Source organism: Oryx dammah, unplaced genomic scaffold (genome assembly GCF_014754425.2).
Source record: "Oryx dammah isolate SB20612 unplaced genomic scaffold, SCBI_Odam_1.1 HiC_scaffold_26, whole genome shotgun sequence".
Lineage (NCBI taxonomy): Eukaryota > Metazoa > Chordata > Mammalia > Artiodactyla > Bovidae > Oryx > Oryx dammah.
In genome coordinates this window covers 85,028,396-85,042,437 of record NW_024070210.1, presented here as the reverse complement: position 1 = coordinate 85,042,437, position 14,042 = coordinate 85,028,396, and the positions used below count along the sequence as shown (strand labels likewise).

The 14,042-nt window shown below is 37.7% G+C and overlaps 1 protein-coding gene across 1 annotated transcript in view; it reads left to right on the top strand.

The window, feature by feature from the left end:
- The window catches only part of LOC120853743 (sperm equatorial segment protein 1-like), an 83,424-nt gene extending 69,585 nt beyond the window's left edge, over positions 1–13,839 (top strand). The window contains exon 2 of the mRNA XM_040227658.1: positions 12,665–13,839. Within this exon, the coding sequence (XP_040083592.1) occupies positions 12,665–13,680 (1,016 nt within the window). The 3' untranslated portion in view covers positions 13,681–13,839. The remainder of the gene's footprint in view (positions 1–12,664) is intronic.
- The last annotated feature ends 203 nt before the right edge of the window (positions 13,840–14,042 follow it).

Below are 14,042 nucleotides of genomic sequence, written 5' to 3'. Positions count from 1 at the left end.
AATATGAGATTTTAAATATATAATATACATAGAATAAGGTGCACAGTCTAATGTATAGTTTAATCAATTTTTATAGTTAATGCTTCTGGGTAAACAATGCGTAAACCAAATATTTCCAGCTAGTTTAGTTTGCAAGTGTTATATTTTAACATATAGAAATAGTTGAAGTCTTACATAGAAATTTATTTTTTTTTATTTTTTAAAATTTATTTTAATTGGATTCTAATTACTTTACAATATTATAGTGGTTTTGTCATACATTGACATGAGTCAGCCATGGCTGTACATGTGTTCCCCATCCTGAACCCCCTCTTTCCCTCCCAATCCCATCCCACTGGGTCATCCCAGTGCACCAGCCCTGAGAACCCTGTCTTATGCATTGAACCTGGACTGGTGATCTGTTTCACATATGATAATATACATGTTTCAATGCTATTCTCTCAAATCATTCCACCCTTGCCTTCTCCCACAGAGTCCAAAAAGACTGTCCTATACACCTGTGTCTCTTTTGCTGTCTTGCATGTAGGGTTATCATTACCATTTTTCTAAATTCCATATATATTGCTGGGAGAAATGTCAGTAACCTCAGATATGCAGATGACACCATCCTTATGGCAGAAAGTGAAGAAAAACTAAAGAGCCTCTTGGGGAAAGTGAAAGAGGAGAGTGAAAAAAGTTGGCTTAAAGCTCAACATTCAGAAAACTAAGATCATGGCATTGAGTCCCATCACTTCATGGCAAATAAATGGGGAAACAGTGGAAACAGAGGCTGACTTTATTTTTCTGGGCTCCAAAATCACTGCAGATGGTGATTGCAGCCATGAAATTAAAAGCTGCTTGCTCCTTTGGAAGGAAACTTATGACCAACCTAAACAGCATATTAAAAAGCAGAGACATTACTTTGCCAACAAATGTCCATCTAGTCAAGGCTATGGTTTTTCCAGTAGTCACGTATGGATGTGAGAGTTGGACTTTAAAGAAAGCTGAGCTCAGAATTGATGCTTTTGAACTGTGGTATTGGAGAAGATTCTTGAGAGTCCCTTGGACTGCAAGGAGATCCAACCAATCCATCTTAAAGGAGATCAGTGCTGGGTGTTCATTGGAGGGACTGATGTTGAAGTTGAAACTCCAATACTTTGGCCATCTGATGCAGAGAGCTGACTCATTTGAAAAGACCTGGATGCTGGGAAAGATTTGAGGGCAGGAGGAGAAGGGGATGACAGAGAATGAGATGGTTGGATGGCATCACCGATACAATGGACATGGGTTTGGGTGGACTCTGGGAGTTGGTGATGGACAGGGAGGCCTGGCATACTGCGGTTCAGGGGGATGCAAAAAGTTGGACATGACTGAGCGATTGAACTGAACTGAACTGATACTGTATTGGTGTTTTTCTTTCTGGCTTACTTCACTCTGTATAAAAGGCTCCAGTTTTGTCCACCTCATTAGAACTGATTCCAATGTATTCTTTTTAATGGCTGAGTAATATTCCATTGTGTATATGTACCACAGCTTTCTCATCCATTCATCTGTTGATGGACATCTAGGTTGCTTCCATGTCCTAGTTATTATAAACAGTGCTGCAATGAACATTGGGGTACACGTGCCTCTTTTGATTCTGGTTTCCTCAGCATGTATGCCCAGCAGTGAGATTGCTGGGTCATATGGCAGTTCCAGTTTTTTAAGGAATCTCCACACTGTTCTCCTTAGTGGCTGTACTAGTTTGCATTCCCACCAACAGTGTAAGAGGGTTCCCTTTTCGCCACACCCTCTCCAGCATTTATTGTTTGTAGACTTTTGGATCACAGCCATTCTGACCGGCGCGAGATGGTACCTCACTGTGGTTTTGATTTGTATTTCTCTGATAATGAGTGATGTTGAGCATCTTTTCATGTGTTTGTTAGCCATCTGTATGTCTTCTTTGGAGAAATGTCTGTTTAGTTCTTTGGCTCTTTTTTTTGGTTGGGTCATTTATTTTTCTGGAATTGAGCTGCAGGAGTTGCCTGTATATTTTTGAGATTAATTCTTTGTCAGTTGCTTCATTTGCTATTATTTTCTCCCATTCAGAAGGCTGTCTTTTCTCCTTGCTTATAGTTTCCTTTGTTGTGCAGAAGCTTTTAATTTTAATTAGGTCCCATTTGTTTATTTTTGCTTTTATTTCCAATATTCTGGGAGGTGGGTCATAGAGGATCCTGCTGTGATTTATGTCGGAGAGTGTTTTGCCTATGTTCTCCTCTAGGAGTTTTATAGTTTCTGGTCTTATGTTTAGATCTTTAATCCCTTTTGAGTTTATTTTTGTGTATGGTGTTAGAAAGTGTTCTAGTTTCATTCTTTTACAAGTGGTTGACCAGTTTTCCCTGCACCATTTGTTAAAGAGATTGTCTTTTCTCCATTGTATATTCTTGCCTCCTTTGTCAAAGATAAGGTGGCCATAGGTGCATGGATTTATCTCTGGGCTTTCTATTTTGTTCCATTGATCTATATTTCTTTGTGCCAGTACCATACTGTCTTGATGACTGTCGCTTTGTAGTATAGCCTGAAGTTAGGCAGGTTGATTCCTCCAGTTCCATTCTTCTTTCTCAAGATTGCTTTGGCTATTTGAGTTTTTTTTGTATTTCCATACAAATTGTGAAATTATTTGTTCTAGTTCTGTGAAAAATAATGTTGGTAGCTTGATAGGGATTGCATTGAATCTATAGATTGCTTTGGGTAGTATACTCATTTTAACTATATTGATTCTTCCAATCCATGCACATGGTATATTTCTCCATCTATTTGTGTCCTCTTTGATTTCTTTCATCAGTGTTTTATAGTTTTCTATATATAGGTCTTTTGTTTCTTTAGATAGATATATTCCAGTATTTTATTCTTTTTGTTGCAATGGTGAATGGAATTGTTTTCTTAATTTCTCTTTCTGATTTCTCATTGTTAGTGTATAGGAATGCAAGGGATTTCTGTGTGTTAATTTTATATCCTGCAACTTTACTATATTCATTGATTAGCTCTAGTAATTTTCTGGTGGAGTCTTTAGGATTTTCTATGTAGAGAATCATGTCATCTGCAAACAGTGAGAGTTTTACTTCTTCTTTTCCAATCTAGGTTCCTTTTATTTCTTTTTCTGCTCTGATTGCTGTGGCCAAAACTTCCAAAACTATGTTGAACAGTAGTGGTGAGAGTGGGCACCCTTGTCTTGTTCCTGACTTTGGGGGAAATGCTTTCAACTTTTCACTATTGAGGATAATGTTTGCTGTGGGTTTGTCATATATAGCTTTTATTATGTTGAGGTACATTCCTTCTATTCCTGCTTTCTGGAGGGTTTTTTTAATCATAAATGGATGTTGAATTTTGTCAAAGACTTTCTCTGTATCTATTGAGAAAATCATATGGTTTTTATCTTTCAATTTGTTAATGTGGTGTATTACGTTGATTGATTTGTGACTGTTGAAGAATCCTTGTATCCCTGGGATAAAGCCCACTTGGTCATGAGGTAGGATCTTTTTAATGTGTTGTTGGATTGTTTGCTATAATTTTGTTAAGGATTTTTGCATCTATGTTTATTAGTGATATTGGCCTGTAGTTTTCTTTTTTTGTGGCATCTTTGTCTGGTTTTGGTATTAGGATGATGGTGGCCTCATAGAATGAATTTGGAAGTTTACCTTCTTCTGCAATTTTCTGGAAGAGTTTGAGTAAGATAGGTGTTAGCGCCTTTCTAAATTTTTGGTAGAATTCAGCTGTGAAGCCATCTGGTCTTGGGCTTTTGTTTGCTGGAAGATTTCTGATTACAGTTTCAATTTCCATGCTTGTGATGGGTCTGTTAAGATTTTCTATTTCTTCTTGGTTCAGTTTTGGAAAGTTGTACTTTTCTAAGAATTTGTCCATTTCTTCCAAGTTGTCCATCTTATTGGCATATAGTTGCTGATAGTAGTCTCTTATGATCCTTTGTATTTCTGTGTTGTCTGTTGTGATCTCTCCATTTTCATTTCTAATTTTGCTGATTTGATTGTTCTCCTTTTGTTTCTTGATGAGTCTGGCTAATGGTTTGTCAATTTTATTTATCTTCTCAATGAACTAGCTTTTGGCTTTGTTGATTTTTGCTATGGTCTCTTTTGTTTCTTTTGCATTTATTTATTTCTGCCCTAATTGTTAAGAACTCTTTCCTTCTACTAACCCTGGGGTTCTTCATTTCTTCCTTTTCTAGTTGCTTTAGGTGTAGAGTTAGGTTATTTATTTGACTTTTTTCTTGTTTCTTGAAGTAAGCCTGTATTGTTATGAACCTTCCCCTTAGCACTGCTTTTACAGTGTCCCACAGGTTTTGGGTTGTTGTGTTTTCATTTTCATTCCTTTCTATGCATATTTTGATTTCTTTTTAAATTTCTTCTGTGATTTGTTGGTTATTCAGCAGCGTGTTGTTCAGCCTCCATATGTTGGAATTTTTAATAGCTTTTCTCCTGTAATTGATATCTAATCTTACTGCACTGTGTCAGAAAAGATGCTTGGAATGATTTCAAGTTTTTTGAATTTACCAAGGCTAGATTTATGGCCCAGGATGTGGTCTATCCTGGAGAAGGTTCCATGTGCACTTGAGAAAAAGGTGAAATTCATTGTTTTGGGGTGAAATGTACTATATATATCAATTAGGTCTAGCTGGTCTATTGTATCATTTAAAGTTTGTGTTTCCTTGTTAATTTTCTGTTTAGTTGATCTATCCATAGGTGTCAGTGGGGTATTAAAGTCTCCCACTATTATTGTGTTATTGTTAATTTCCCCTTTCATACTTGTTAGCATTTGTCTTACATATTGTGGTGCTCCTATGTGGGTGCATATATATTTATAATTGTTATATCTTCTTCTTGGATTGGTCCTTTGATCTTGATATAGTGTCCTTCTTTGTCTCTTTTCACAGCCTTTATTTTAAAGTCTGTGTTTTCTAATATGAGTATTGCTACTCTTGCTTTATATTGGTCTCTATTTGTGTGGAATATCTTTTTCCAGCTCTTCACTTTCAGTCTGTATGTGTCCCTTGTTTCAAGGTGGGTCTCTTGTAGACAACATATATAGGGGTCTTTATTTTGTATCCATTCAGCCAGTCTTTGTCTTTTGGTTGGGGCATTCAACCCATTTACATTTAAGGTAATTATTGATAAGTATGATCTCATTGCCATTTACTTTGTGGTCTTGGGTTCAAGTTTATACACCCTTTCTGTGTTTCCTGTCTAGAGAAGATCCTCTAGCATTTGTTGGAGAGCTGGTTTGGTGGTGCTGAATTCTCTCAGCTTTTGCTTGTCTGCAAAGCTTTTGATTTCTCCTTCATATTGGAATGAGATCCTTGCTGGGTACAGTAATCTGGGCTGTAGGTTTTTTTCTTTCATCACTTTAAGTATGTCCTGCCATTCCCTCCTGGCCTGAAGAGTTTCTATTGAAAGATCAGCTGTTATCTTTATGGGAATCCCCTTGTGTGTTATTTGTTGTTTTTCCCTTGCTGCTTTTAATATTTGTTCTTTGTGTTTTATCTTTGTTAATTTGATTAATATGTGTCTTGGGGTGTTTTGCCTTGGGTTTATCCTGTTTGGGACTCTCTGGGTTTCTTGGACTTGGGTGACTATTTCCTTCCCCATTTTAGGGAAGTTTTCAACTATTATCTCCTCAAGTATTTTCTCATGGTCTTTCTTTTTGTCTTCTTCTTCTGGGACTCCTATGATTCGAATGTTGGGGCATTTAACATTGTCCCAGAGGTCTCTGAGGTTGGCCTCATTTCTTTTCATTCTTTTTTCCTCTCTGCTTCATTTATTTCCACCATTCTATCTTCTACCTCACTTATCCTATCTTCTGCCTCTGTTATTCTACTGTTGGTTCCCTCCAGAGTGTTTTTGATCTCATTTATTGCATTATTCATTATATACTGATTCTTTTTTATTTTGTCTAGGTCCTTGTTAAACATTTCTTGCATCTTCTCAATCCTTGTCTCCAGGCTATTTATCTGTAACTCTATTTTGTTTTCAAGATTTTTGATCATTTTCATTATCATTATTCTGAAATCTTTTTCAGGTAGATTCCCTATCTCTTCCTCTTTTGTTTGGTTTATTGGGCATTTATCCTGTTCCTTTACTTGCTGAGTATTTCTCTGCCTTTTCATCTTGTTTATATTGCTGTGTTTGGGGTGGCCTTTCCGTATTGTGGCAGTTTGTGGTTCCTGTTTATTGTGGAGGTTCCTTTCTGTGGGTGGGGTTGGACAGGTGGCTTGTCAAGGTTTCTTGGTTAGAGAAGCTTGTGTCAGTGTTCTGGTGTGTGGAGCTGGATTTCTTCTCTCTGGAGTGCAATGAAGTGTCCAGTAGTGAGTTTTGAGATGTCAGTGGGTTTGGTGTGAATTTGGGCAGCCTGTATATTGAAGCTCAGAGTTATGTTCCTGTGTTGCTGGAGAATTTGCATGGTATGTCTTGCTCTGGAACTTGTTGGCCCTTGGGTGGTGCTTGGTTTCAATGTAGGTATGGAGGCTTTTGATGAGCTCTTATCGATTAATGTTCCCTGGAGTCAGGAGTTCTCTGGTGTTCTCAGGTTTTGGACTTAAGCCTCCTGCCTCTGGTTTTCAGTCTTATTCTTACAGTAGCCTCAAGACTTCTGCATCTCCTTTCAAAGACAATGGGCTACCGTTCTGGGTGCCTGATGTCTTCTGCCAGCATTCAGAAGTTGTTTTGTGCAATTTGCTCAGCGTTCAACTGTTCTTTTGATGAATTTGTGGGGGAGAAAGTGGTCTCCCTGTCCTATTCCTCCACCATCTAAGGACCGCCTCCTAAAGTGTTTTCAAATAACCAATATTTTTAAGTCTATGAGATAAAGGGCAGATTTAGTATCTTAATTCTATAGTTAAGTAGATATTCAGAGAAATTTAGTAGATAGTAATTTAGTAGTAGAGAAATAAGATCATGATGCTAGAAAGTGGTAGAACCAGAACCAGAATGAAAGATATTTTTTCACTGCACTAGGTCACAAGTTAATCTTCCTTAGTATTTTCCTTCAGAAAAACCTCTAGATTCAGGACAATGCATTTTATAAATATTTGCTGTTGTTCAATCGCCAGGTCGGGTTCGACTTTGCTACCCCATGGACTGTGGCACACTAGGCTCCTCTGTCCTCCACTGTCTCCTGGAATTTGCTCAAACTCATGTCAATTGAGTTAGTGATGCCTTTCAACCATCTCATCCTCTATCCCTCCCTTCTCCTCCTACCCTCAGTCTTTCCCAGCATCAGGGTCTTTCCCATTGAGTCAGCTATTTGCATCAGGTGGTCCAAGTATTGGAGCTTCAGCTTTAGCATCCTTCCAATAAATACTCAGGGTTGATTTTCTTCAGGAATGATGACTAGTTTGATCGTCCAAGGGACTCTCAAGAGTCTTCTCCAGCACCACAATTTGAAAACATCAATTCTTCACCTTTCAACCTGTTTTATGGTCCAACTCTCACATCCATACATGACTACTGGGAAAACTATAGTTTTGACTAGATGGACCTTTGTCTGCAAAGTGAGGTCTTTGATTTTTAATATACTGTCTAGATTTGTCTTAGCTTGCCTTCCAAGAAACAAGTATATTTTAATTTCATGGCTGCAGTCACCATGCAGTGATTTTGTCCCCAAGAAACTAAAATCTGTTAGTGCTTCCACTTCACCCATCTATTTGGCATGAAGTGATGGGATCTGCAGCCATGATCTTAGGTTTTTGAATGTTGAGTTTCAAGCCAGCTTTTTCACTCTCCTCTTTCACCCTTATCAAGATACTCTCTAATTCCTCTTTATTTTCTGCCATTAGAATGGTATCATCTGCATAGATGAGGTTTTTGATATTTCTACGGGCAGTCTAGATTACAGCTTGTGATTCATCCAATCTGACATTTCACATGATGTATTTTGCATTTAAGTTAGATAAGCAGGATGATAATATACAGCCTTGTCATACTCCTTTCCCAATTTTGAACCAGTCAGTTGTTCCATGTCCAGTTCTAACTGTTTGCTTCTTGACCTACAAACAGGTTTCTCAGGAGACAGGTAAGGTGGTCTGGTATTACTCTTTAAGAATTTTCCACAGTTTGTTGTGATCCACAGTGTCAAATGCTTTAGCCTAGTCAGTGAAGCACAGGTAGGTTTTTTTTTTTTTTTCTTTTCTGGAATCCCCTTGCTTTCTCTGATACAATGAATGTTGGCAGTTTGATCTCTGATTCCTCTGCCTTTTCTAAACTCAGGTTATATATCTGGAAATTCTTGGTTCACACACTGCTTCAGCCTGGCTTGAAGAATTTTGAGTATAACCTTATTAGCACGTGAAATGAGCACAATTGTATGGTAGTTAGAACATTCTTTGCCATTGCTCTTCTTTGGGATTGGAATGAAAACTGATCTTTTCCAGTCCTGGGGCCATGGCTGAGTTTTCTAAATTTGCTGGCATATTGAGTGCAATACTTTAACAGCATCATCTTTTAGGATTTTAAATAGCTTAGCTAGAATTCCATCACCTCTGCTAGCTTTGTTGGTAGTAATACTTCCTAAGGCCCATTCGACTTCACCCTTCAGGATATCTGGCCCTAGGTGAGTGGCCATACCATTGTGGTTATCTGAGTCATTAAGATTTTTTTTTTTTTGTATAATTCTTCTGTGTATTCTTGCCACTTCTTCTTAATCTCTTCTTTTTCTGTTAGGTCCTTACTGTTTCTGTCCTTTATTGTGCCCATCCTTGCATGAAATATTCCCTTGATAGCTCCAGTTTTCTTGAAGAGTTCTTTATTCTTCCCTATTCTGTTGTTTCCCTCTATTTCTTTTCATTGTTCATTGAAAAAGCCCTTGTTATCTCTCCTTGCTCTTCTTTGGAACTCTGCATTCAGTTGGATATATCTTTCCCTTTGTCCTTTGCCTTTTGCTTCTCTTCTTTCCTTAGCTATTTGTAAAGTTTCCTCAGACAACCACTTGCCTTCTTGCATTTCTTTTTCTTTGGAATGATTTTGGTCACTGCCTCCTGTATAATGTTACTGACCTCCATCCATAGTTCTTCTGGCACTCTGTCTACTGGACCTAATCTAATTTATACACATAAGAATATGTAAATAAGTATTTTCTTTTTAAAATATGACCTTTAATTGTTTACTGTGCTAAATGATTGGGCGTGTGTGCTTAGAGAGTAAAAGTTTATAGATAAGTTCAAAGACCCCTTTAATGTCCAACTTCAGTCCCATTCTCTCTCCTCAGGGGCAAATGCCCACATGAATTTGATAATGTTATCCTTCTAATCGGTGAAAAAAAATCTCAATTTCCAGACAAATGTATGATGCTATATCATTTATTCATAAAAAATTATGAGGATAATATACAAATAAATCTACGTTCTCTTTCTTTTTTCACCTATCATCAAATGGATCTTGAAGATGCCAGACTTTTCTAAACATGACATAAAATGCAGAGTCTGCTTTTAGAATCTAGATCTCTAGTAGACATGTCTAGCATCTTTCCACTGTCACATGGCCTATTAAACTTCTGACTAAGACTTTTTCAAAATTTAGAAATATGCTTTCAAGTTTGATTAAAATTCCATCTGGTCTAAATTTAACAGATGAGAAAGAGAGGAGGAAAAGCATTTGGGGACTACTTTGTGCTTGCTCTGCATATAAGTTAAATAAGCAGGGTGACAGTATGCAGCCTTAACGTACTCCTTTTCCTATTTGGAACCAGTCTATTGTTCTATGTCCAGTTCTAACTGTTGCTTCCTGGCCTGGATACAGATTTCTCAAGAGGCAGCTCAGGTGGTCTGCTATTCCCATCTCTTTCAGAATTTCCCACAGTTTTTTGTGATGCCCACAGTCAAAGGCTTTGGCATAGTCAATAAAGCAGAAATAGATGTTTTTCTGGAACTCTCTTGCTTTTTCTATGATCCAGCGGATGTTGGCAATTTGATCTCTGGTTCCTCTGCCTTTTCGAAACCAGCTTGAACATCTGGAATTTCATGGTTCGTGTATTGCTGAAGCCTGGCTTGGAGAATTTTGAGCATTACTTTACTAGCATGTGAGATAAGTGCAGTTGTGCGGTAGTTTGAGCATTCTTTGGCATTGCCTTTCTTTGGGATTGGAACGAAAACTGACCTTTTCCAGTCCTGTGGCCACTGCTGAGTTTTCCAAATTTGCAGGCATATTGAGTGGAGCACTTTCACAGCATCATCTTTCAGGATTTGAACTAGCTCAACTGGAATTCCATCACCTCCACTAGCTTTGTTCGTAGTGATGCTTTCTAAGGCCCACTTGACTTCACATTCTAGGATGTCTGGCTCTAGATGAGTGATCACACCATCGAGATTACCTGGGTCATGAAGATCCTTTTTGTACAATTCTTCTGTGTATTCTTGCCATCTCTTCTTAATATCTTCTGCTTCTGTTAGGTCCAGACCATTTCTGTCCTTTGTCGAGCCCATCTTTGCATGAAATGTTCCCTTGGTATCTCTAATTTTCTTGAAGAGATCTCTAGTCTTTCCCAGTCTGTTGTTTTCCTCTATTTCTTTGCATTGATCGCTGAAGAAGGCTTTCTTATCTCTTCTTGCTATTCTCTGGAACTCTGCATTCAGATGCTTATATCTTTCCTTTTCACTTACTCCTTGTAAGAAAAGTTGTGAGCAACCTAGATAGCATATTCAAAAGCAGAGACATTACTGTGCCAACAAAGGTCTGTCTAGTCAAGGCTATGGTTTTTCCAGTGGTCATGTATGGATGTGAGAGTTGGACTGTGAAGAAGGCTGAGCACTGAAGAACTGATGCTTTTGAACTGTGGTGTTGGAGAAGACTCTTGAGAGTCCCTTGGACTGCAAGGAGATCCAACAAGTCCATTCTGAAGGAGATCAACCCTGGGTGTTCTTTGGAAGGAATGATGCTAAAGCTGAAACTCCAGTACTTTGGCCACCTCATGCGAAGAGTTGACTCATTGGAAAAGACTCTGATGCTGGGAGGGATTGGGGGCAGAAGGAGAAGGGGACGACCGAGGATGAGATGGCTGGATGGCATCACCGACTCGGTGGACGAGAGTCTGAGTGAACTCCGGGAGTTGGTGATGGACAGGGAGGCCTGGCGTGCTGCGATTCATGGGGTCGCAAAGAGTCAGACATGACTGAGCAACTGAACTAAACTGAACTTGTGCTTGCTAAAGAGCTGAATAAAAGTGCCTTCTGGGCAGAAAGTTTGTTATTCCATTTTGCCTGCAGAGGGAATGTTCAATTAGAACTTATTCATTAGTGTTTGGGAAAAGGTAACTTACCTCCTTGAATTAAATCAATTTATATCCATCAGAGTAGGGGAGTTGAACAGAATTTCAGAGTATATTATTCAGTAATCTTTTCTGTTTTCCACATTGAAAATGAGAAGATGCTACAAAATACCAGTATAAATAGAACTGCCATTTTACTGTAAGAGTAAAATGTTGATGATTTAAACCAGAAATCAGTAAACTTTTTCTGTAAAGGCCCAGATAGTTTTCTAGGCCATAAAGTCTCTGTTCCAACTATTCAGCTCTACTGAACAGCAAAGCAGTGTATATAATACATAAACAAAGGAGCAAGACTGAGTGGAAAAAAAAAAACCCACTTTATTTATAAAAACATTTGGGTGGATATGACCCAGAGGCTGTAGTTAGATCTTTTCTGGGTTGAAAGGAGTGTTGATGGTCTAGTTGCTAAGTTGTGTCCGACTGATATACTGGTAAATGTTTAACAACTGGCTTTTCTGAGAGATGAATACACCCTGACTTATAGCATTTGCCCATTTACATGGTATAAATACTCTCACCATGGTCGATTTCAAACTACCTACTTGACATTGCTCGACAGGGAGGTGAAAGAGATAAACAGAGGCATATCTGTTTATCTCTTTCACCTCCCTGTCGAGTGATAAACATCAATAAACCTATAAATCCCATTATATAGGATTTATAATGTACTAGATACAAATTTTCCAGACAAGAACACTGGAGTAGGTTGCTATTTCCTACTCCAGGGGATCTTCCTGATCCAGGGACTGAACCCACGTTTCCTACATTGGCAAGCAAATTCTTTACCACTAAGTGACCGGGGAAGCCAGCCACTACATAGCATTTATAACATACTAGATATAAATAACCTCAAGAGCAAAGATAATAGTGAGATGAAATAAAATAATAAGAAAGGGTGAGTTTTGAATATTTATTACCTTGTTTTGAATATATTTACTTAATTGTAAATACAGAATTTAATTTTTAGTGATGTCTATGTTTACCATCTGGCTCATGTTGTTCCTTAAAATTTAATAGTTGGCTCTAATGAGCCACTGTGAGTCTACTATAACACACCCCTGTGTTAGAGAACATAACTAAGAATTTTGTTTTAATAAGCTACCTACTGAATCGTAAGTTATATAGGAGAGTAAAAGCAAAGAGAAATAGAGAATTGTGTTAATATACAACTTTTACAGTAATCTTGCTCATGTATTTTAATAAGAATCTTTAAAAATAATTTTGTTTATTTAGGTGAGAGTTGACTGTGTCAGAGGTGCTTTATTTCTTGGTTCTTTATCTCAACTTTTAAGTGATAGCATGTGAAGTAAACTTAGGTGAGTACATACTGTCAGTATGTCATATATAATAATAAATGTTACTTATTTTTTTTTCCCTTAAGGAGTAACTGTGACGCCTGATGAAGAACAAAACTTGAATCATTACGTACAAGTTTTACAGAACCTAATACTAAGTGTTCCCACTAAGGAGCCAGGTCGTCAGAAAAAATCAAAGTCTCCAAATAATGCTAATTTCATAGGACCGAGAGTATCAAGAGTTAAGGAGCTAAAATATACACATGATGTCGGTCCAGGTGACAATGATGTTTTAATCAATCCTGTCAGTGAAGAAACTACAACTTTCCCTACTAGGGGCTTCACACTGGAAATAGACAAGAAAAAACGTACTAAAAGCACAGCATTCTGGTCGATTAAACCAAATAATGTTTCTGTTGTTTTACATGCAAAAGAACCTTTTATTGAGAAAGATGAGCCAGAGCCGGAGCCAGAGCCAATTGAACATCGCACTGAGGCACCAACGCAAGTGCCAAGTGTTACTGAACCAAGTCAAGATGTCACCTCTTTAAGCAGGAGCACTGACTTGGATACTGCCACGGAAGAAGATGTTCCTCAGCTCTCAGGTGACAATGGAATGGATTATCTTGAATCACATGATGTGTATAATGAAGACGTTTTGAAAAGAATTGCAGATATTAATTCACAGTTGCATCACGTACCTCTTCCTGAGAGCTACAAGCCAGAATATAGAGCGGACATCCGAGCCTCTAAAGAACACCTAAAACGAAGCCTTGCTCTAGCCATAGCAGCAGAACATAAATTAGAAAAAATGTATAAATCCCAGTTGTTACCACAAGGACGAAGCAGTGGTGGAGTTTATGACATTATAACTGTTATTAACATGCTGTATAGTTCTAGATATAAATTATCTGAATATTTAGATATAAAATATGTTCCATCAGAGATGAGAGGAAAAGCTACTGTAGTAGTCCATACATTGAAAAAAATACTATGTGTTGGTCATGGAGAAGAAACTCACAACCTCCTTAAGCAGTTATTAAATAATAATATAAAAATTTTACACATACTTGATACTCATGACAAAGGTGATTTAAGCTAACTGTGCATTCGTTCGTGGGAGAAATAAGCATATTAGTGATTCAAAAATTGTATGAAAATATTTTCTATTGTAGTTCACTGTGTTAACATCTTTATATGTCACATGTTATGAAAAAGTTTCATATGCACTGAAAGCTAACAAATTAAAATAAAATTTTGGTTCAGGAGTTTGTAGTTTTCTCATTCATTGTAAAAGTTATGAGTATCTAATCTTTAAAGTGTTTACGCTTTGATTTTACTTGAGAGGTTAGTGAATTCTTCCATTTTATAAGACTTAAGAGACTGTGCAGTCCACTATATATGTAGTAGTAGTGTTAGTCGCTCAGTCGTGTCCAACTCTTTGCAACCCCTTGCACTGCAGCC